Genomic DNA, 25,033 nt, shown 5'->3' on the forward strand with positions numbered 1-25,033 from the left:
TTCCACTCACAATTATTACCAGTACTGTTTGTTTTTATTTCACCTTCATTTCCGAATATATCCCATAGCCTTCTTTTATCAAGTAACAAAGATTAAAATGGAAAAAAAACCCAATAAATCAGCTATGTCTGACAATGTTCAATAGTCCACAGCTATAATCCTACACCTCTACAGGGTGTCCCTAAAGTCTGGACACAATGGAATATTAACAGACCATAGCCCCCTTGCCTTCTTTTTCTGGGATATGCTAAAGGAGAAGGTGTACTCAATGAAAATCACAGATGCAACACACTTGATTGAGCACATAAAGAGTGAATGTGCTAAAATTGACAGCAATGTGGAGTTATTGCAGCCAGATCACGTGAATCTTGCAAAGCACATCAACCTTTGCATCACAAATGGTGGAAGTCATATTGAAGATGTTATTTGTTAATATTCCAATTAAATAAAATGTTGTTGAAAATTTCATTCATTTCATTTCTTGGAAATATGCATTTTTGCCTATGTTTCCAGACTTTAGGAACACCCTGTATAAAGAAGGAAGGGAGCCAGGATTCTTTTCACAACTTTTCACAACCAGGATGGTTCTCTCTCTTCTTGGGTGGTGATAGGTATCTCTGTGTTTAACCTCTTTCTCTCTCCTTTTCCTCTGAACCTTCCTCCAGGCAACATGTGGGCTCAGAGCTGGTCCAATATCTATGAACTGGTGGTACCTTTCCCTTCTGCCAACCAGGTGGATGCCACTCCAGCTATGAAAAGCCAGGTCAGTGATCTGTCTGCCCTGCTCTCTGCTCCTTACACAGCCCTTCCTCCCCCAATATCCTGTGCCTGGTGATGTTCCTCCACTCTTGATTCCATGATCCTCAGTAAGCAGGAGGAAAGGAAGGATTTAGTTGGGATGAGGGGAATTCTCTGCTGCTTAGAGAAGTTCCCCACACTGCACCCCTTCCACTACCCTGCACTCTAAACTTTGTCCCTTGGCCAGTACTCTGTATTGGCAGCTCCTCTGGAGCTTGGACCTTGGACAAATCACTTCCCTTCTCTGGGACTCAGTTTACTTCTGAGGGGGTTGGACTTTGACAACCACTGAAATACCTTCCAGCTCTCCAGCTATGATCCTATGATTCTTTGGTCTTTTGCCTTCAGGGCTGGACCCCCCGGAGGATGTTTGAAGAGGCAGATAAATTCTTCCAGTCCCTGGGTCTGCTGCCGGTGACCCCTGAGTTCTGGAACAAGTCAATGCTGGAAAAGCCAAATGATGGGCGAGAAGTAGTGTGCCATGCTTCTGCCTGGGATTTCTACAATGGCAAAGACTTCAGGTGGGGCAGAAAGGGATGATATCCCTTCAGATCCCTTTGGAGAAGGGGAAAGGAGCCTAGAGAAAGTGGTGATGATCCCACTCCCCCCCTCCACCATCAAGGATAAGGGTTAGGACACCATGTTGATGGTTTGATCAGCATGTTAAGGAGCAAGCATTTATTAAGTGCCTACTGTGTGCCTGGAGCTATGCTAAGTACTTTACAAATATCTCATTTGACCCTCACAATAAGCCTTTGAGGTAGGCGCTGTTCTGAGTCTCATTTTACAGTTGAAGAAATGGAGGTGAGCAGAGTTAGTTAAGCGACTTGCCCAGGGCCCAGACAGTAAATATCTGAGGCTAGATTTGAACTCAGGTCTTCCTGACTCTAGGCCCTTCCGATTTCACTGTACCAGTACTTGGCATCCCTCCATTCCAGGACTACAAACAACATTTCTAACTCTGTTTGGTCTAGGCCTGCTTGGTCACAAATACATGCTACCCTTCATGAAAAGTTTTTCATGAAACGAGTGTGGCACATGGAACAAAGATCCGACCAACATTGGGTCAGAAGTACTACACGCACATACATATGTATGTATGCCTATATAATATATGCCTACACATACATGCATGCACACATGCATACACACAAACATACACACACACATACACACACTCACGTACACAGGCACACACAAAATAGTAGCACATCCTACTTTGAGAGAGCAGGAAGAAAGACCCTGGTGATTGAACGGAAAATTTAAAGAAGGAAGGCTTGTGGTTAGCCTCTTGAGTCTACTATTGCAAAGGCCTGATTGTAATCTCAAAGAACTGGAGTAGGATAGATCTGGGAGGGGGGAAGGCAGGGCAATTGGGGTTAAGTGACTTGCCCTAAGTTACACAGCTGGTAAGTGTGTCAAGTGTCTGAGGCTGCGTTTGAACTCGGGTCCTCCTGACTCCAGGGCCAGCTCTCTATTCACTGTGCCACCTAGCTGCCCCTAATAGGACATATGTAATATTGATATATATTTATATATTACTTACTATATAATACAAATAATTATTTCAGTGCTGGAAGGGACCTTAAATGTCATTTATAGTATAGTCCTCTCATTTTGCCAAGGTCACACAAGTAATAAGTAGCAAAGCCAGTGTGATAGGACCAATATCTACCAGGGTTTCCCTTCCAACATGAATTAGGCTAGTTTTTCCCTAAAAATCAACAAAGCTACCCACCACTACCACCATCACCACACACACACACACACACACACACACACACACACACACACACACACCAGAACATGACTGGCCTAGAGGGCCAAGGCTTTCTGGTTACCTAAGGATATATAAAAAGGGCCCTGACTTAACTTAATGTCCTTAACTGGCCAGGAAACCATGTCAGTGTAGTCTACAAGGAAGCTGTGTCAAGGCAGAAGCTGCCCGATCCTTCCCTTATCTCCCCCTTACCAGCCCTGTCTCCCAATCAAGGAAGTCCCAGGAATAGCTTTTTTTAAGGAAAAACTAGCTTAACTCACATTGGGGATGGAGGAAGGGGGAACATTGGCAGCTAGGTACCACAATGGATAGAGCACTAAGCCTAGAGTCCAAAAGAGCTGAGTTGCAGCCTCAGTTAGCTGGATGGCCCTGGGCAAGTCATTTCACTTGTCACTTAATCTGACTCCAATGTCCTCTATTTGCCAGGTTTATTGTGAGAATCAAATGAGATAATATTTATAAAGCACGTGGCTTAACAAATGCTTGTTTCCTTCCTATCACGACCAGGATTCAAACCCTTTACAAATCTAATCCAGAACTTGCTTGTTTTATTTTGTTTTGTTTTTAATTTTGCCCCATCTGATAATGTTTGTGGCTCAGTATTTCCCAGAGGGTTAGAGCGGGGGCTCTTTGTGTACCCTTAGCTGAATCAGGAGAGAAGATAGATAGAAACTTAGCCTCCTTGTGCCAAGCTGCTTTACTATCTCTCTCCTGAGGATAATAATTAAATAGAAATAGACCTTGTCACCCTGAAACAAGGGGGATTCAAGGAAGAATTGGACTTGGTTCCCAGAGGAGGATAAGGATATCTCAATAAGAGAGTAGTAGACAACCTTCTAACTTGGGTGACTTAAAGCAGGGGTGTCAAACATTGGCCTGCAAGTAGGGCTTCAACCATATTAGAACGTAATTGAGAAATATTTAACAGAATAATTAAAAAATGTAATAGAACATAGATAATGTTAATATGTAGTTTTCTAAATCAGGATGCATATGGTCAAGGGATCCTTATGTATAATTTATCACTAACATAAAGGCAGTTAATATCACTCTGATTCCACAGAAGCCTCTTATAATACCTGGCTTGGCACTGTGAAAGGAGACAAAGGAAGGATATGACACTGCTCATCCTTTCAGGGAATTCAGTCATGTCAGAGAGACATAGCTCATACAAATTATAGAATTATGAAACAATTGAATAATATCAGATATAATATTTAGTTTCGTCTAATACCAAGGTGTTTATAGAGAAAGCAAATGTAATAAGAGCAGTTAGGGGATTAGCTAACTTCTTTAAATGGTTCCAACCCCAGAATTCTCACTCTTGTGGCCTTTCATTTTCTTCCCTTGCTTTCTAATCACATCATGTTTCTGGTATAGCAGCAGAGAAGAGAAAGTCCTTTCCATGTACAGTCCAACCAGCCATCTTTGTTGGTCTGTCAATCTGTCCCTCTTCCTGACTCCCCTTGCCTAGCAAGCTCTCATCCTCCTTTCTCCCCACCCCTATTCTGTCTCTTTTGCACCCAGGATCAAACAGTGCACGACGGTGAACATGGAGGACCTCATCGTCATCCACCATGAGATGGGCCACGTGCAGTATTTCATGCAATACAAAGATCAGCCTCTGACCTTCCGAGATGGTGCTAACCCAGGTTTCCACGAGGCCATCGGAGATGTGCTGGCACTCTCTGTCTCCACCCCCAAGCACTTATACAGTATTGGGCTGCTGGATAATGAGGGCCAGGGCTATGGTAAGCTAGGGGATAGGGTAGAATAAAAAGTCAAAGAGGGGCAGCAGAAGTTCAGGGAGAGTCTTGGGGGCCAGGGTGCAGGGATGGGAGCAAATATCAGGTGAACGTAGGGAGCAGAATTGGGACAAGGCTTAAGCAGGCAAGATCAGAAGCTGCCTGTGCATTAAGGAGTGAAGGGAAATACTTTTTAATGTCACCTTTTGGAAATGCACCTTTTTAATACCAAAAATCCCACTCTTCACAAATGTAGGATTGATGATTTAAGTCAATCCACATGCATTACAGCAGAAGTTCAAAGCCTTTAGGAAATGGTGACACAATTTCCAAACTTTGTGCATAGTGCACAAATTCTTGGTTCTAGTTCTGCTGGGAGGAAGGCCATTGAGAATAAATTGGAGAAATCAGAAACGGATAGGGAGAGGGGTTTCTGAACTGATTACGTGTGTTCTCTTTACCAGAGAGTGAGATCAACTACTTAATGAGTGTTGCACTGGACAAGATTGCCTTCCTCCCTTTTGGTTACCTCATTGACCAGTGGCGCTGGCGGGTGTTCGATGGGAGCATCACCAAGAAAGATTACAACCAGGAGTGGTGGAACCTCAGGTCTGCATGGGCAAGGCTCTGTTGGTACTTATGGATGGAGGGGCTATATGAGAAGAGGTCAAGGTTAAGGGACAGAACCCTCTGGAGGCTGGGACCTAGGCAGCCTTGTGTCAGGTTCCTGACCCCACCTGAAGGACCTGGGGCAATCCCAGGTGGTAGGTGTGGGATCTCAGAAGTACAAGAGACCCACCTCTAAGCTAGCCGTGCCAATCAACTTTCATCATACATATACAAGCACACGTACACTGTCTCATAAACTCACACGCCTTATTTACCAAGACAATAGGATGGCACCCACTCTTGCCCTCTCTACAACTCTTTTTTCCTTTTCACAGGCTAAAGTACCAAGGTCTATGTCCACCAGTGCCCAGAACACAGGAAGACTTCGATCCAGGTGCCAAGTACCACATACCTGGAAATGTGCCCTATCTCAGGTAAAGAAAGGAACAGGGGCCATCTGGGAAAACAAGAGAACTATTAAGAGGAGAAGCTAATGGGGAGAAGCTAATGTAAATGTATGTAAAAAGAGATGACAGTGGGGGCAACTAGGTGGTGCAGTAAATAGAGCACAGCCCTGGGGTCAGGAAGGCCTGAGTTCAAATTTGACCTCAGACACTTGATACTTACTAGCTGGGTGACCCTGGGCAAGTCACTTAACCCCGATTGCCTTGCCAAAAGGGAGAGAAAGAGAGAGAGAGAGAGATGACAGTACTCAATCAAACAATCAACAAAGGGCGTATTAAGTTACTACTGTATGCCAAGCACTGTGATAGGTGCTAAAAATACAAAAGTAAGACTGACAGTTTCTGCCCTCGAGGAACTTATGTTCTACTAGGGGAATATTGGAAAGCAACTGCCAAAAGATAGGTTTGGTTTAGGCCAGGGGTTCTTAACTTTTTTTGTACCATAGATCCCTTTGGCAGTCTGGGCTCCTTATCAGGTTTTAAAATAAATAAGCTAAAATACTTAGGACTACAAAGGAAACTTGTGGACCTCATCATCGGAATGTTTTAAAATACACAAATTAAAATACTTAGGATCACAAAGGAAGCCAATTATGTTGCAACAGTTATCAAAACATTAAAAAAAATCAAGTTTGTAGGGTTCCCCCATTCTACCCCTTTAAGACATCTGGTCTAAGAAGTCACTGTGGAGTCAAGGAGCAACGGATTGTAGTAACTATGGTAATATCGATGGGATTATTGTTCCCGTTTTCCTCTGGTCTCTGGTCTCTTGCTGAAGCTTCCAGTGCCCTGAGGAGTATAGCCAGACCCCCCTATCCCAGCACAGTGGTCTACGAAGGTGCTGTATCTGTCCCCCTGCTTCAGTTAAGTCCTTGATTACTGGAGTTCGAGCTTACCTGAAACTACCCTGGTCAGAACATTGGCAGGTTTAGGTCCAATTTCTAGAGCTGGAGCTGGTTTCCTTGGCATGGCTCCTTTTCCCACCTCTGCCAACTGTCAGCCCTTCCTTAGACATCCCTGGCTGACATCCCTGATTGAACCCCCTCCACACCTCTGGTGGCTTCTGTCTGTCTTTTCTTTTTGTGCAGTTCTGGACTGGATAAAAGGGTTTGTTTCTGTTTCTGTTTTGTATCATTTTTGGTTTCCTTTATCATTGGATTTTATGGAGTCATTTTTAGATATATTCTAGCTGGGCTGGGGCTTCTCAGTATTCACGTCCTCATCTTAACTGGAAGCCTTTGGTTATAAGCTTGTGTTTTCCTCCATTAAATATGTAAGGGGGGATTTGATCTCCCCCACCCTAGCTCGGTAGATATAATAACAGAATATATGGAGTGCTATGTGTTAATAAGGTGCTTAGCGCTGTTAAGTCCTTTTATGAGGTGTGAATAGGTCCCTTGAGTGAACTAAAGGGAACAACCTCATTGCCTGAGCAAACAAATTAGTCATGCATCCCTGAGGACTTAAAATAGCTAAGAGCTGGGGAGTTAATAGAAGTGAAGGCTCAGGAGTACTTGGTAGAGAAGATTCCTGAAAGAAATTGGCCGGGGAAGGATTTCTGTCTTCTCCCCCTCCCCCATTAGTCATGTTATCTAGCAACAGAGAGAGAGACACCTGATCTAGCAGTTCTAGAGTTTTTTTGGTTTGAGAGAATTCAACATACATTAGGAAGCAGACACACATTCCAGACAGACAAGGATACAAAAAGGGTGTTGCTCAAGGAAAGAAGCAGCTTCAAAGAATGAGGCTGCTGGCAGCAAAGAAGAGAGCCAGCTATGGAGATGAGCAGACCCTGGCAATTCAGCTGAGCAACCTATATAGCAGAGATGCTCCAAGCAATAGGAGCTGTATGATGATTCTACAAAGAAAGAAAGTCCTTACAGGCTTTGCAGTACCAGGAGTTGTGAGTTGCCATTGCCACACATATATAGTGTAGCCTCACTACCATTCATTGTACTCTAAATTTGATCCCACTCTTGCCATGCTTGTGTGTGTGTATATATATATATATATATATATATATATATATATATATATATATATATATATATATATATATATATATATATATAGGAGAGTGTGCCCTAGGCTTGTGAGGATGATGTTTTGTAGATTTTTTTTACTATGCCAGTTTAGCAAACACCTTTCCTTAGAGCTAATTATATCTACTGGCTGACTGTTAATGAGAAGCACATCAGTAGAGGCTTGTGAACTTTATAGTTTAGGAGCTGGTACTCACTTCTAAATTTTCAAGGTAGTAAGTACCCTGTTGGGAATTATCCCAGAGGAAAGGCTACATGTATCTGTCTACGTGTGTATACACACACACACACATATACACACACATATGTATATACATACATACATATATACACATTTATATTATGCATACACATGTACTATTTACATATATGTATATTAAATATGCATATATACTCTCCTGTCCCCTTTTAAGACTCTACTTTGTCCCTGCAATTTATTTTAATTACACTAAACTCACTGGGGTCTCTTCTCCTAGCTTCTCTCCCTCCTATTACCCTGCTTTTTTAATTCCAATTTTTCCTTTGACTTCTTATAAACATGGAGTAATCCTGTGCTATTTTTATCAATTCTCCTTGGAATGTAAAAGGTTTTTTGCCTTGCTACTTCCAAAATGTGTTTGGATCCTGATTAAAATGTTCCTCAATGAATCAAACTTTAAATTTCTGTTGGTCCTCTGTAGATTCTCTTGAGCTCTACTTTGCCATTGGCTTACAATATTTCTTAGCAATTTTTCTGTATGGTTTCTTGAAGTACTCAGGTTGGTTTTTTCAAGGAGCCTTTCTGGAAGTCCTTATATTATCTCTTCACTTCCTATTTTCAAGTATTCTTGTAGAGTTATGTGTTAATCCAATTTGATTGTTTGTTTCATTGTTGTTACTTTATTCCATTAATTTTTCTTCTGCTTCTGAATTTTTCCATTCCAATTCTGTGATTCTCCTTTTCAGAGAACCTACTGTTATATGGCATAACTGTCTTGTGTTCTAAATTCTCTAGGCTCTGCTTACACTTGATGTGGCTTTTTAAGAGTTCTAATTTCCATTGTTATTTCTTTGACATTTTTTATTTAATTCTTTGTAAGTTCTTCTATAACATTCTGGAAGTTATTGGAGTCTTCATGATGATTTCAAGGAACTGTAAGTTTGGTATAATACTGTCAATTTCCTGAAGGGATTAGATTTGTCCTTTGTTGTAAAGTGCTTGTCTGCTGAGGTGGCTATTATGTTGAGTTAGCCTCTCCATTTATTTATGTTTTGTCTATATATCTAAATCACTCTGCTGATTATTCCATGGTGTTGCTGTCAATGGGCTTATTATTGCCAGTCTTTTCCCTTCTGTAGGCCGAGTATTGCTGTATCCCTCTCCTAGTACTCAATGTCCCTGTTCTCTCAGACTACTAATTTTTTAATGAAATCTGTGGCTCTCAAGGGGTGACAGTGACCAGTTGGGATGCTACTACAAGGAGACTCTGAAGGGCCCCTCTACTCTAGTTAGGTCTATTCTTTAACATTCGTAGACCTACTTTTTTTAGTAGCCCCTTCCTCTCTGAGACTTTGTTCAGTGTCTATAATGACCCTGAGAGACTAGTCAAGAGATATTGAGGAATCACATATGTACAACTTGGCTTTTGTTTGTTTTTTGTGTGTTTTTGAAGCATATACAAAACTGAGCACACTGGTTCCAAATGCCATTGCACTTGTCTGTTCCCCTCTAAATCTCTGTTTTCTTCAGTGAATTTCTTTAAAACAAAACCACAACTTTATTAACTTTTTCCTTCTTATTTTGCATTGTTATAACTACCACTTTCCTTACCCCCAGTTCTCCCCTCTCAAAAACAAAATACAAAAAACCCTAGAATAATTTTGCATTCTCATAAAAAAACAGACCCAAAAATTGTCCATGTGTATCTCTAGTCCATTACCTCTCTGTTCAGAAAATATGCTTCATCCTCTGTAATTATGGTTACTGGTTGCTTTGATCTGAATTCTCAAATTTTTCAATGTATTTTTCTTCCACAGTATTTTTACACAGTCGTATAAATTCTTCTCCTCCTTCTGCTCACTTCCCTTAGCTTCAGTTCATATAAATCTTACAAGATTTCTGTGAATCTGTTCTTTTCATCAGTTATTAATACACAATAATAGTTCCCTACATAAATACAGTTTGTTCAGCTATTTCTTGATTGATAAGCATCTCTTTAATTTCCAGATATTTTAGTGCTATTAAGAATGTTTTCACACGTTTGGATCTTTTTCCTCCTTTTTTGATCTCTTTGGTTGATATGTCTAGCTGTGATATTTTTGGGCAAAAGAGTATGCAGACTTTAATAACTTTTGACATTCCATATTGTTTTCCAGAACGGTTATACTAATTCATAACTTATGTGTTAGTGTGATCTCCTGTATCTAGGTCATAGCCACTTGGAGCTTAAGGCTACATATGATAGGAGATGTTGGCCTAAACCTAATTTCTGCCTGAATGCTTTTCCCAGCAGTTTTTGTGGAATAGTTTGTCCTTACCATAGTAGTCACTATGTTACTATATTCATTTGCTTCTAAATCTGTGTTCCTAATCTGTCCCAATGAACAAATTTTCTGGGAGTTTTGAGCTAGTGTCAAATAATTTTAATGATTATTGCTTTGCAATATAATTTGACATACGGTATTGCTAGGCTCCCATCTTTCCAACATTTTTTTCATTATTTCCCTTAATTCTTAATCTTTTATTACTCCAGATGCATTCTTAGCTCTATGAAGTAATCCTTTCATAGTTTGATCCCTGTGACACTGAATAAGTAAATAAATTTAACTAACTTAATTTATATATCAATAAAAGTCATAATAAAATTACTGAGTTTATTATGTTAGCGTGGTTCATCCATGACCAATTAATATCTCCCCAATTATTTCTTTTATTTCTGTAAAGGATATTTTATAGTTATATTCATGTAACTCCTATATGGATCTTAGTAAGGGGACTCCAAAACATTTTGTTGAAATCTGTAGTTACTTTAAATGGGATTTCTCTTTGTATCTGTTCTTGTTGGGTTTTGTTGGCAATATGCAGGCAAGCTGATGACTGTGGGTATATTTTGTATCTTGTTACTTTAGTGACGCTGTTGTTTTAATTTATTTTAGTTGAATCTTTAGGGTTTTCTAAGTAGACCATTATATTACATCTTTAAGAAGCAATAATTTAGTTTCCTCTTCACCTGTACTTCTCTCCATTTATTTTCCTTTTCTTGTTGTGATGGTTGGCATTTCTAGTACTATATAAAATAATAGTAGTGATAATGGACATCCATGCTTCGTTGCTAATCTTATTGAAAAGGACTCTAGTGTTTCTCCATTATACAAATAATGCTGGTTCTTAGTTTTAGATAGATACTATTTTATCACATCAAGGGAAAATCTATTTATTCCCGTGTTTCAATGTTTCATGTGAGTATTGTGTTTTGTCATGTCTTTTCTGTATCTTTTGATATAATCATGGGATTTTAAAATTACTTTTGTTATTAATATAGTCTGTTACATTTATAGTTTTCACAATATTAAACCAACCCTACTTACCTGTGCCCAAAATCAGAAGGCCACCTAGGGCTAATTAAAACCAATGCAGATAACTGACTAGAGCTAAGCAGAATGAACATACACTTGTCCAAGTCGAAAGTAGTTGTATTGCCTTTCAAAGACAACAGAACCAAGTTCTCAGTGCCTGCCCATAGTTGATGTTGTTCTGGTTTTAAAAACATCTTTTTCAATGTGTTTTATACTTAAGTTGTTAAACATCACTAAATGGTTCTTCAGACTCAGACAGGATCATTTAAAGAAGGAAGTCTATATATATATATAGATATAGATATAGATATAGATATAGATATAGATATAGATAGATATATATAGATATATAGATATATAGATAGATATATATATATCTTAAAGTGTATGTTTTGCTACTAGCTGTGGGACTTGGGGCAAGTCACTGAAGGCAAGATCAAGGCCTGCCTCAGTTTCCCCTTCTATAAAATAGGGATAATAATAGCAGGGCTGCTGTGAGAATCAAATGAGGTAATATTTGTAAAACTTAAAAAGTGCTATATAAATGTTAATTGGTATTGTTACGATAATTGTAAGAAAGTAAGATATCTGGATTCATATCCCGCCTCTGACACTTAGTAGTTGTATGACAGTGGACAAGTTGCTTAACCTTACCGAGCCCTGATTTTCACATCTGTAAAATCACACCTGTATTACTTACATCACAGAATTGGTTTGAGGATCAAACAAAACATTGTATGTAGAGTGCTTTGCAAACAGTCAAGGCGTCCCATAAGTCTTAGAGCAGTTTAAGCTTTAATAAGTTTTCATTAACTTTAAGCTTTAATAAGCTAAACTGCGTTAATACTTTTGGGACACCTTATATAAATGTCAGCTAATAGCAATAATGATAGTAGTTGTGGTGGTGGTGGTGGTGAAGCCATCCCTAGGAGTTTACACAGATTTTCTTGGCCTGGTTCTAATCTGCCATGTGGAAGCTTGGGGTGAGTCTGTTTGCTACCAGCCACGCAGGCTTGCTGTGGTGTGATGATGATGAGTGCCTTTACCTAGTTACTGAGATCGAACTCAGCACATACATGAAAGCCAAGCAACAGCCTGCCGCTCCACTGCTCATTTCTCTCTTCAGTGTCCAGTGAAGCGGGGCTCCGTCTGAGCTGCCTTCCAGGAGCTGGATAAAGGAGGAGTAGCCAGCTTGTGATTTCTAAAAACCCCAGTGTGATCCTCCTCCTCCTCCTCCTCATGTTCCTCCTCCTCCTCCTCCTCATCATCATCATCTTCCTCCTCCTCCTCCTCCTCCTCGTCTTCCTCCTCCTGCTATCTGCTACAGCAGCTCCAAGGAGGAAGTAACTGCTGCCTTGTGCACCTCCCAGGATGTTCAGACTTGTCAGAACCCAAAAGGTCACCTGCATGTTCCAACTCAGGATCCTGGTCAGCCTAAGGTCGGGAAAGAACAAATAATACAAAAGAGACAGGCAGCCCTGTGCTTGCTCAAAGACACCCTGTGCAGGTGACTAAATAGGGCCAGTTAACCCCTCCCCTGCTGGGCTCAAAGCAGTCTTGTTTCACTTGCCACCAGGAATGAACAGATCATTGGAGAGGCAGGTTGCTGCTCTTGTATGGAATGAGTTAAACAAGCAGACGGAGACCCAAAGTACTCTGAATTACAGGGATATTTAACTAGATAAGATCTGGGTCTGTTCCTTCTCTTTCTCTAAGGGAGACTGGCTAGAGCAGGAGGAGGGCCATGGCTGGGCACTCGCTCTTCCAGACTCTTGTTTCCGAGAAGGTTATGGAGTTAGAATTATATCTACCACACATTAGATATTTGCAATTCAGGGGTTTAGATTTAAGGGTTTAGATTTTGCTTTTAGGAATTCGGAATAAAAATCTACCTTCCCTAGTCCCTCTAAAGTGCTATTTTTGGCTCCCTCTAAACACTTGTTACAAAAGCGACATTCTCAAAGAGCCAGAAAAACATATTTAATAATAATAAACTAGCATTTATATGGCACCTTAAGATTGGCAAGGCACTTCATAAATGTCATCTCGTTTGATCCTCACAATCAGCCTCAGAGATAGGCACTATTAGGATCCCCATTTTTTTACAGATGATGAAACTGAGGCTGAGAGAGATTAAGTGACTTCCTCAGGGTCACACAGCTAGTAAGTATTTGAGGCAGAATTTGAACTCAGGTCTTCTTGACTCCAGGTCCTGTGCCATGCCACCTCCAGCTCTTTGTAGTATACCATTTAGCTTATCAATTTATCTATTACCTATCTTGGTGGTTTAGCAGACAGACTGCTAGACCTAGAGGAGAAAAAGACAGTTTTTTGTTTAGCTTCCACAGCTTGGTCCTTGGGCAGGCACCCTGAGATAGCTTTTATTTGAGAAGTTTACAAGGTCAACTCCATTTATGCCTATAACAAGGAGATAATTTTTTCATCGGGGGTTGGGGCTGGGACATGGTCTTAGGGCTTTTTGAGGTCCAGGTCCCACCACCCTATCACAAAGCAAGAGTAAGATAAATTCTCAGCTCACCCAAGAATGAAATGAATTCACTAAAGAAGTCCTCCCTAAGCAGTCCCTAGGAATATAGATACTAGGAACTGAAGGATCTCTTGGGTGTTGGGGTCAGCTTTCCCTACATGTCTACACCTCCAGGGGCTCCAATCAGCCATTCCAAAGTGTGCCTTCTCTTCTCTGAGTCCCTTTGCTAATCAGGATTCATGTCACCTCATAACGCCATATGCATCATCACAGACTCAGAGAGTCTGTCACCCAGTCAGGAATTCATGTCTATACACACACACACACACACACACACACACACACACACATACACACAGCATCCTAATAACTGTCCTTTACCAAAGAACCAGACATGCCTGAGGTGGAGGTTTTACTTGTATTGGGTTTCAACTTGGCAGCCAGAACATTTGATCATCTATCAACACAAGGCTCCACATGTGGCCAGAAGTAAAGTCCCTCCAAGTTTCCGCATAGCAGACTGGAACTAGGAAGGGAATATCTGGACATGGTCCCAGGAATGGAATCTCTAAGCTAGTTCACCCACATCATACTTTTAAACCATAGCAGAACATTTTATTGTTCAGTCGTTTTCAGTCGTGTCTGACTCCTCATGACTCCATTTGGGGTTTTCTTGGCTGAGACACTGGAGTGGTTTGCCATTTCCTTCTCCAGGTCATTTTACAGATGAGGAAAATGAAGCAAATAGTTAAGTGACTTGCCCAGGGTCACACAGCTAGTAAGTGTCTGAGGACAGATTTGAACTCAGGAAGATGAGTATTCCTGACTCCAGGCTCTTAGCTGTATCCACTGCGCCACCTAACTTCCCACAGAATATTTAGGACCCTGTAGATAGGGAAGAGCTGCCATGATTCAGACCACAAGACTGCATAGGTAGCACTGTGAAGAGGGGCTTTTGGACTCCTTGGCTTGGTCTCACCCCTGTTCTGTCTTCTCTTCCCAGATACTTTATCAGTTTTGTGATCCAGTTCCAGTTCCACGAGGCCCTGTGCCAAGCTGCTGGCCACACAGGTGCACTGCACAAGTGTGATATCTATCAATCAAAGGAGGCAGGGAACCTCTTGTCGTGAGTTCTCAAAGTTTGTCCTTTGGCTAAAATTCCACCCTCCGACCCAACCTCCAGTCGTAGAATATGTAGCCTCTGGGGAAGCTACACTGGGTATTGCTGAATCATGTGACACTGGGATTATGGACATGGACCTGGAAAATTACCTTCTTCCCTGGTCCTCTCACCACCTCACACCTAAACTAAGCCAGCTGTGTGCCTCAGTGTGTCTCTGCGTAAGATAAGGACAATGATCCCTTTTCTGGGCAGGGGAAATAAAGGATCCTTAGGGCCAGATGCTTGCTTTCTTTAAAAAATGCTCTCTTAGAGCATTTAAAAATTGTATTTCTTTAAGGAATTAGCTTAATTCCTTTGCTTATAGTTTAAACTGAGTATCCTAAATCTTACTTAAATATGCTAGAATCTGCCTTACTGCCTGAATACTCATTTTCATAATCTGTAAAATAAGGGGTTTATACTGAGTGACCTCCAGTTCTAAAGCCGATCCTATAGGACCTAGACCCAGTCACCTCTCAATGGAAAAATCTCAGCCAGAGGAAGGGATCACTGTATGGGGATTGCAGCTGCAGGGCAGGGGGCCTAACTGTCTATTTCCCCTTTCTTTTCATCTTCCCCAAACCTCAAACCCTACCCAGGGATGCTATGAAACTGGGATCCAGTAAGCCCTGGCCAGAGGCTATGATGCTACTCACAGGGCAGTCCAACATGTCAGCCACAGCTATTGTGAACTACTTCCAGCCCCTGCTGGACTGGCTCATCACCAAGAACAAGGAACAGGAAGAGACACTGGGCTGGCCTCAGTATGACTGGACTCCGTATTCTGGTACTGCTCCCATCCCTGCTCCGGCCTCAATCCCTACATCTCACCCAAGGCCATAGTTTTCTACACCTAGACACAGGCTTGGGCCCAAGCAAATGCAGAGCAAGGAGTTTTCTAACTGTTACAAACCTGACTCCCAGCCCCCAACTACTATCAGTATAGCAGATATGCACTCCATTTGGGAGGAGAGGTGGTACCCTATCTGCCCTCCCTCCCCTAGGCAATGATCTCTGGTCAGAGCTTAACCAATAAGATTCAAAGTCTGTTGCTCACTCCCTCTGGGACCATAGGCAAAGTCTCTTTTCATCTTGGACCTGTGAAATGAAGGAGCTTTGTTTGACAGACTGGGAAACTGAGGTCCAGATACAAGAAGGTTATATGGATAATGAGTAGCAGAACTGGAATTTTGACCCAGGTTCTCTGCCTCCTATGTCCAGTCTTCTTTTCACTCCTCCATGCTGCTTACTGCCTTTGTGCTTCAGCATATGTCACCTCCCCATCCATCCTCCCCACCACTGCTAGATTAATTTCCTAAAACCTTTCTCCTCTCCACCTCTCAAAATCCTTGTCTTTCTTTAAGGCTTAGCTCAGGCACCACCTCCTCCATGAAAATTTCCCTGATTTCTACTCCCATCCCTAAAGGAGGCATAATATTAATGATAAAATAAGGGAGTTGTATTAAAAGATCTCCAAGGTTCCTTCTGCTTCTAACTTTCTACGAATACTAGGCCCAAGGCTTATATGAGTCCCTCACCTGGGCATTGGCAAAGAGCCTGCATCTGGGGCTGGGAGGTAGGCTAGAGACCAGTACCCAGATATGGCCATTTCTCCTAAGGGCTGGCTCTAGATCCGAGAGTGAGATGGCCAGGAGCCCCACTCCTTTTTTCCTTGCCCTGATACCCACACATGTGGACCAGAACCCCATTCTCCCCTCTTCCCATCTTCCTCTTCTCATGTGTTTTTCTTCCCTACCCCCTAGGTGCCTCCAGTGCCCCCAACAGTGGCAAAGTCAGCTTCTTGGGAATGGAGCTGGCGCCTGGGCAAGCCAAAGCAGGGCAGTGGGTACTGCTTTTCCTGGGCCTGGTGTTGCTCGTGGCTATATTGGGCTTGGCCTATAAGATATATGACCTCAGACGACAACAGGAGACTTATTTTGGCTCTGAGGTGGAACTGAGACACTCCTGAGACTAAGCCAGGACTGAAAAGAAATGGAAAACCATGTGGAGAGAAGGGGCGGGGGAATGGTGGAGGGGAGAAATGGAAGACATGCTGAGGACAGAGCTTTGGCTGTTAAGGACCAGGGAGCTCAATCCACTGGACTCTGGACCTCATTCTGTTTCTACACTGCCCCACCTCCATCTTATTACCACTCTCCTCTCCTTTTTTCCTTCTCACTTTCTTCCCTTCCTCCTGTATTTCCTCTTTTTTTCTGGCTTCTCCGATTAAGTCAAGCTCTCCTAACTATGCAAGATGCTATAGGACCATTCCATCTCAACAGGCAACACATCCCCAAACACTCCTTCCATGGTGGACATCTGAAGGGGGACGGAGCTGGAATTGGGAGAGAGAGCTTGTTTGTTTTCCTGCAGCTTATTATCGAAACCTCCGTAGGTCAGGTATGATATGCTCAGTAGGAGCTAACTAGCCTCTCCCCCTTCAAAGAATCCCACTACCAAGAACCTATATGAATGAAGTTAAAGGTTCTATTTCATTTTCTTAAGCTGTAAACCATTCCCTAAGCCCTCTTGCCCCCAAAATAGTAAACACTAGCTTGGGAGATTGGGACTTGTAACACCTGAAGGCAGCAAGCACTGAGGTCCAGTCTTCTATTCATATTCCATTTTCCCAAGCATCTACACCCAATGCTGAGACATCCTCCTACAGAAGAACACAGGAAGTACTACAGAGAAAAAAAATAGTCTTCCAGCCCCAGCCCCCCTCCCAACCTGGCACCCATTTAGCATGCTGTATTGAAACCACTACTTTCCCTCTAGCCAGCCTTCTCTCCAGACCCTCTTATCTCTCTGTTATAAAGGTCGAGAGAAAATGGGGGACTCCCTTACCCCCTACTACCAGAGGCCCCAGCTGTACACTGTCTACCCAGAAGAAGTATTACACATCCTGACTGTGACCTCCAGGAGGAGAATTTGGGGAGATATCCGGGTCAAACTGAGTAGGGAGGCTCTTAGATACAGACTTCCTGGAAAGCCATAACTAGGTCCGGGTGACTGGGGGTGGGAGGAGTGGCTAAAAAATAGAACACTGACAGCGCTTTATGTCCTTCAGTAACAGAAACAATTGAGCTTAGTAGCTAACCTGCCAGGAAAAAAAGTAATTAAAACAGGAAGATACAAGCTGGAAGCTTCTTCTACCCAGGCAGCCACATTTCAAGTGATCTTTTCATTAGCCTAGCCTTGCCACCATCCACGGCAATCTCTTCCCCAGCAGTGGCCTTGTGATGTCCTGGTATTTTTACTACAACCCCTCAACTGAATTGAGGGAAAGCATTGTGCAACTCACCTGAGACACAGAAACAGCTAGGTGAGTCTCTGCTTCCTGCTGAAATTGAAAGTGCCTTGTCACTGTCCCTGTCCTGTTCTGAAAAGTGCCCAAATTGTGACGAGTAGTGAATTTACATGCTCTGTATACCCTTTGTGGAAGGTCCCCCATTGGCCTCAAGTCAAGTACTTGGCCCTCACTCCCCTGGGGCTTAATCTGTCCCACTGCTCAATCCAACCCAAGTCTGTGGCCTAGATGGGGTAGGGATGGGGGTGGGGGTGGTCCCAGGGTCCACCTGAGGAGGATGTCATTGTCTCCTGACTTCTTAGGGGAAGGAGATTGCCAGGGGAGGGAGACAACCCAAGATGTGAATGAGACTGATAAGTGTGAGATCGATCTGACTTCCTGGCGTCAGTTCTTATTTTGATCCCTTGTAGTTCTGTGCCCAACAGATTGTAATTAAACGAGAACAACAAACATTTAGTGAGCAGAGCACGCTGTCAAGATGTAGGGGGCACAGGAGACATAAAGTTCAGGTGGTATAGTCTGCTCCAGGCCGTGGGATGCTAACTATAGTTTACTCCAAAATGCCTGAGATTTACTCAAGGCCTTTATAAACAAGTACCAGGGATGTTGCTGACGTCCCTGTCTGTGGCTTCATTTCCCACTTCCACTACTCAACCCTAGACCTCATAAAATGATCCTTTGAAGTGATGCAGGGGTCTTTCCTCGGCTCCAGTTGCTGTGATGCCCAGGCTCGTGCTGAAGGATAGCTGCTCATTTACTATCCTTTGCTCCTCCCCCTGTGAATAGATGAATGGAAGACTAAATTATTTAAACACCATTTTCCAAGCCCCATGCTATGCACCGGGCATACAAACACAAAGGCAAAGGGAGTCCCTGCCCTCAGATTAGATTCTAATATGAAAAGTGACAAAAGAGGGGCATTTTGGTTTAGTTAATTACAGGAATAGGAGGAAGCAGATAGAAAAGATGAACACAATCATTCTAGGAGCAATGATAGAATTGATATGATTATGGTTCAAGTATGGCAGCTATGATTGTGATTTTTTGGTAAGAAGATGGCCTGGGAAGTGAGGTGAAACATAGCTGGAATGGTTAGCTTAAGCAGCCACGGAGGAAGACAGTGGGGCCCAGGGCAGGAGTTTGGGGGGGAGGGGTGGAATTCCTCCAGGTAGTGTCTGTCCTAGGCAACCAGCGGTTGGTAAGATAATGGTCAAAGGAGTGAAATGGACATATGGACCTTCGCCTTTCATTGCCCACATCCCATACAACCTGGGCACTCTGAGGATTAGCCATTTCTCTGTCTTCAAGAGCCAGTCAATGACTCCGTCAGGTTTCTAAGACTTTCCCAGTGGGTTTGGAAGCGCTTTGAGGATAAAAGTCTTTGTATTCGATTCCGACTCTTTTTCAGGATCTAGATAAATTTTGCAATAAATATATTTAAAACTCCCCAGCCAATGCCTTGTTTTCTTCTAGCTCAGGGCCATCCAGATAAGAACTACCCAACAAGTTTTCTGAAGTCCAGAGCTCTAGGTCACCTCCACTCTGCTCTAGTTCTGGTCTAGTGAGCTCAGTTGGGTACAGTTGGCTACATCTACAACTTTCCCACCTACCTCCAGGTCATGAGCCCCAGTTCCGCTCACTGTTTTTCAGACTCTACATCCCATATATGGATAACTGACACTGATGAGAAACTAAAATATGTTGTTGACTCAATTTTTTTCCTATAAAAGTAAAACTGAGTTAGTGTTCATACACTTTGCCGTCACTCCAAAACATACCACTTCCACATTCATACTGAAACTCTCTTACCTGTTTGCAATCTGTTGTCATTCCATCTTGCCTTGCAACCCCAAACCTTGGTCTTCATCATCATCACAACCTCCAATCTCTCAGCTGCTTAGTTCTTAACCAGGCCATTACCCTTGCACTCACCTCTGTCCATCTTTGGTGAACCAGTTCAACTCTACACTAACCTCTCAATCTCCCGTCCTCTTATTCAGTTATTTCAGTAGGGTCCAAATCTTTGTGACCCCATTTGGGGTTTTCTTGGGAAAGATACTGGAGTGGTTTGCCATTTCCTTCTCTAGCTCATTTTATAGATGAGAAAGCTGAGGCAAACAAGGTTAAGAGACTTGCCCAGGGTCACATAGGTATTAACTGTCTGAGGCCAGATTTGAACTCGGTCTTTCTGACTCCAGGCCCAGAGCTCTATCAATCACACCACCTACCAGTGCCTAGCTTGTCCCCTTACCCATTGCTATTCTAGCCTTTCCAAGTCTCAACCCTGGATTAACCCTATAAGCCACTGCCTTAACTCCTGCTCACATACAGCTAAACAAAGCTGGAGGTAAAAGCTATGCTGACAATCCACTACAAATTTATACTACTTAATCTTAACTGGGCCCTCACTGCAGCAAGGCAGTTGTTTACACTTCTCTAATTGAGTCATTTTCCCACTCACCAGAGTAGCTTTTCAACCTCTTCATCCCTCTTCAAAATTCTCGTAGATCACCATACCCTGCCTCATATTTCCCTGAAAAAAATTGAGAGTATTCACCAAGAATTCTACCCTCCTCCTCTACTTAACTCACAAATGTTCTCAGCCACCATTTCGACCTTGATCCCTGTCTCACAAAATGAAGTTGTCCAGGCCACTTCAGGAGGCCTCTATTTGCACAGGTGATCCCATTCCATCCCATGGCCTATAGCAAATTGCCCCTTCTGTCACCTGTACTCCCTCACTTATCTTTTCAATCTCTCCTTATCTACTGGCTAGTGGCCTAACATCTACAAACATGCCCAATTTCTCTCATCCTCAAAAAGCTCGCTTTCTTCTCTCACTTTCTTCTATATTCTCTATGACATGGCTTCTGACCTCATTATTCAACCAAAACTCTCTCTCTCCAATGTTACCAGTGACCTCTCAGTTGCCAAATCTAATGACCTTTTCTCAGTCCTCATCCTTCTTGACCACTTGTTCAGTTTTTTACACTGTCAATCACCCTCTTCTCCTTGATACTCTTTCCTCTAGGTTTTTGGGACACTACTCTCCCCTGGGTCTCCTACCTATCAGACCACTCCTCAGCCTCCTTTGCTGGATCTTCATCCAGTCATGCCCGCTAACCATGGGTGTCCCAAAGAGCTCTGTCCTGGGCCTTCTTCACTGTCTATGTTTTATCTGGTGGTCCCATCAGCTCTCATGGATTCGCTTATCATCTCTGCACTGATGATTCTCAAATCTACTTATCCAGACCTAACCTCTCTGCTGACCTTTAGTCTTACATCTCCAACTGCCTATTGCACAAATCAAACTGGATTCCTATAAATATCTTGAACTCAGTTATGTCCAAAACTGGAGTCATTATCTTTCTCCCCAGGAAGAAAAGGGAGAAACCCTGTTTTCTTCCTCACAAGAGTACTCTCATCCTCCCAGACAGCCAGGCTCACAACTTAGACGTCATGCTTGATCCCTCACTCTCACCCTTCTATATCCAATTAGTTGCCAAACCTCATCTATTTTACCTGGGCAAATAATACCCCTGCACTATTGCATGAGTCTTCTGTTTGTTCTCCCTGCCCCAAGTCTCCTCATCACAGTCTATTCTCCACTCAGCTGCCTAAGAGATCTTCCTAAAGCGCAGGTCTGACCATGTTACTCTCCTACTTAATAAACTCCACTGACTCCCTATCACCTCCAGGATCGAATATAAAATCCTCCGTTTGAAGTTCAGAGCCCTACATAAACTTGATGGGGTGCTCGGGCCCCAGCCCTAAGATCATGTCTCTGGAAGCCTTCCAATTTCTCAGCAGGCCCCTGTCCAGTGAGAAAATCTTCTCTTGTTGCAGAACACATTCTCTTACCAGAACAGACAAAGGGGTACCTGGCCCCAGGATTTTTGTCCCTGGCTGGCCCAAGGACTTCTTCGAGCCAGATTCCCAAGGTCCATGCCTTTGACAACTCCATCAATGTCTGGTATCCTCCCTACACTTTCCCATCCATAGCTCCCAAAGACACCTGGACCCCTAGATTACCTAATTAGCATACCTGGCATTCCTTTCCCATGCCCCTTTTCCATATAAACACAACCCGCACTTTTACACAGGTTCCACAAGGACCCTTGCCTGGTTTTTGTTAAAGTGTTAACAATAAACTTTTTGCTACTTGACTAAGAGAAGTCTTGAGTGTGTGAATTCATTCCAGGCAACTCTGCCTTGGCATTCTCAGGGTCCCAGCACCCCCAAACCTGGTGGCCTAGTGCAGACCTACCCGGACTCTTATGCCCTCCTTCTGTCAAGATCCGATGATACATAAGCCTCCTCTCTCTCACCCCTTTTTGCCCTACAGTCAGGGATCACTCTCCTAGCACCTAGGAAGGCTTGGAGGTGCTTTTCGAGCCTGATGCTCTCAGGCTCTCAGGTCGGGTGGTTCCAGGCCATGGGCCTGGGCACACATCCCATCTCATAGGAGATGCCCTATCTGGAAGTATATGCCCATTTCTCTCATTTCTCTGGGATGCTGGGGAACTTCAGTGGCTGCAGGTGCCTTTTGGTTTCACAGGTTTACTAGCAAAGAAATGGGGCAGTCTTTTTCTTTTTATTTTTATTTAATATATTTAGTTTTCAGCATTGATTTTCACAAGAGTTTGAATTACAAATTTTCTCCCCATTTCTACCCTCCCCCCTACTCCAAGATGGCATATATTCTGGTTGCCCTGTTCCCCAGTCAGCCTTCCCTTCTGTCTCCCCACTCCCCTCCCACCCCCTTTTCCCATCCTTTCTTGTAGGGCAAGATAAATTTCTACGCCCCATTGCCTGTGTATCTTATTTTCTAGTTGCATGCAAAAACATTTTTTTTTTTGTTTTTGAACATCTGTTTTTAAAACTTTGAGTTCCAAATTCTCTCCCCTCTTCCCTTCCCACCCACCCTCCCTAAGAAGCCAAGCAATTCAACATAGGCCACATGCGTATCATTATGTATAACCCTTCCACAATACTCATGTTGTGAAAGACTAACTATATTTTGCTCCTTCCTAACCTATCCCCCTTTATTGAATTTTTTCCCTTGACCCTGTCCCCTTTCGAAAGTGTTTGTTTTTGATTACCTCTACCCCCATCTGCCCTCCCTTCTATCATCCCCCCCTTTTTTTGTCTTCTTCCTGCTCCTTTCCTGTGGGGTAAGATACCCAATTGAGTATGTATGGTATTCCCTCCTCAGGTCAAATCTGATGAGAGCAAGATTCATTCATTCCCCCTCACCTGCCTTCTCTTCTCTTCCTACAGAACTGCTTTTTCTTGCCACTTTTATGTGAGATAATTTACTCCATTCTATCTCTCCCTATCTCCCTCTCTCAATATATTCCTCTCTCATCCCTTAATTTGATTTTATTTCTTTTAGATATCTTCCCCTCATCTTCAACTCACCCTGTGCCTGCTGTCTCTCTCTCTCTCTCTCTCTCTCTCTCTCTCTCTCTCTCTATATATATATATATATATATATATATATATATGTATATATATATATATACACATACATATGCACTCACATGTACATATATATACATAAACATATATATATATATATATACACATACATATATGCATATTCCCTTCAGCTACCCTAATACTGCAGTCTCATGAATCATACACATCATCTTTCCATGTAAGAATGTAAACAAAACAGTTCAACTTTAGTAAATCCCTTGCAATTTCATTTTCTTGTTTTTTTCTTGATTACCTTTTCATGCTTCTCTTGATTCTTGCTTTGAAAGTCAAATTTTCTATTCAGCTCTGGTCTTCTCACTGAGAAAACTTGAAAGTCCTCTATTATATTGAAAATCCATATTTTGCCTTGGAGCATGATACTCAGTTTTGCTGGGTAGGTGATTTCTTGGTTTTAATCCTAGCTCCATTGACCTCTGGAATATCGCATTCTAATCCCTTCAATCTCTTAATGTAGAAGCTGCTAGATCTTGGATTATTCTGATTGTGTTTCCACAATACTCAAATTGTTTCTTTCTGGCTGCTTGCAGTATTTTCTCCTTGATCTGAGAGCTCTGGAATTTGGCGACAATATTCCTAGGAGATTTCTTTTTGGGATCTATTTGAGGAGGCAATCGATGGATTCTTTCAATTTCTATTTTGCCCTGTGGCTCTAGAATATCAAGGCAGTTCTCCTTGATAATTTCTTGAAAGATGATATCTAGGCTCTTTTTTTTGATCATGGCTTTCAGGTAGTCCAATAATTTTTAAGTTATCTCTCCTGGATCTATTTTCCAGGTCAGTGGTTTTTCCAATGAGATATTTGACATTGTCTTCCATTTTTCATTCCTTTGGTTCTGTTTTATAATATCTTGATTTCTCATCAAGTCACTAGCTTCCACTTGCTCCAATCTAATTTTTAAGGTAGTATGTTCTTCAGTGGTCTTTTGGACCTCCTTTTCCATTTGGCTAATTCTGCCTTTCAAGGCATTCTTCTCCTCTTTGACTTTTTGGAGCTCTTTTGCCATTTGAGTTAGTCTATTTTTTAAGGTGTCGTTTTCTTCAGTATATTTTTCAGTATTTTGGGGGGTTTCCTTTAGCAAGTCATTGACTTGTTTTTCATGGTTTTCTCACATCCTTCTCATTTCTCTTCCCAATTTTTCTTCTACTTCTCTAACTTGCTTTTCCAAATCCTTTTTGAGCTCTTCCATGGCCTGAGACCAGTTCATGTTTTTCTTGGAGGCTTTTGTTGTAGGCTCTTTGACTTTGTTGACTTCTTCTGGCTGTATGTTTTGGTCTTCTTTGTCACCAAAGAAAGATTCCAAAGTCTGAGACTGAATCTGAGTGCGTTTTCGCTGCCTGGCCATATTCCCAGCCAGCTAACTTGACCCTTGAGTTTTTCAGCAGGGTATGACTGCTTGTAGAGTTAAGAGAACTATGTTCCAAGCTTGGGGGGATGCACCAACTCTGCCACACCAGCACTCCTCCTTCCCCAAGAACCCCCAGCCTGGACTGGACTTAGATCTTCGGCAGGCTCTTCAGTCCTGCTCTGATCTGCCACTTAATTCCTCCCACCAGGTGGGCCTGGGGCCAGAAGCAACT

The 25,033-nt window shown here is 42.5% G+C and overlaps 1 protein-coding gene across 1 annotated transcript in view; it reads left to right on the plus strand.

The window, feature by feature from the left end:
* LOC118847427 (angiotensin-converting enzyme-like) overlaps positions 1 to 19,396 on the plus strand; it is a 44,007-nt gene extending 24,611 nt beyond the window's left edge. Inside the window, exons 18-25 of the mRNA XM_036755888.1 lie at positions 666 to 763; positions 1,147 to 1,319; positions 4,106 to 4,329; positions 4,788 to 4,932; positions 5,268 to 5,366; positions 14,485 to 14,607; positions 15,243 to 15,430; positions 16,407 to 19,396. Of these exons, the coding sequence (XP_036611783.1) occupies positions 666 to 763; positions 1,147 to 1,319; positions 4,106 to 4,329; positions 4,788 to 4,932; positions 5,268 to 5,366; positions 14,485 to 14,607; positions 15,243 to 15,430; positions 16,407 to 16,612 (1,256 nt within the window). The 3' untranslated portion in view covers positions 16,613 to 19,396. The remainder of the gene's footprint in view (positions 1 to 665; positions 764 to 1,146; positions 1,320 to 4,105; positions 4,330 to 4,787; positions 4,933 to 5,267; positions 5,367 to 14,484; positions 14,608 to 15,242; positions 15,431 to 16,406) is intronic.
* The last annotated feature ends 5,637 nt before the right edge of the window (positions 19,397 to 25,033 follow it).

This window comes from Trichosurus vulpecula, chromosome 4 (assembly GCF_011100635.1).
Source record: "Trichosurus vulpecula isolate mTriVul1 chromosome 4, mTriVul1.pri, whole genome shotgun sequence".
NCBI lineage: Eukaryota > Metazoa > Chordata > Mammalia > Diprotodontia > Phalangeridae > Trichosurus > Trichosurus vulpecula.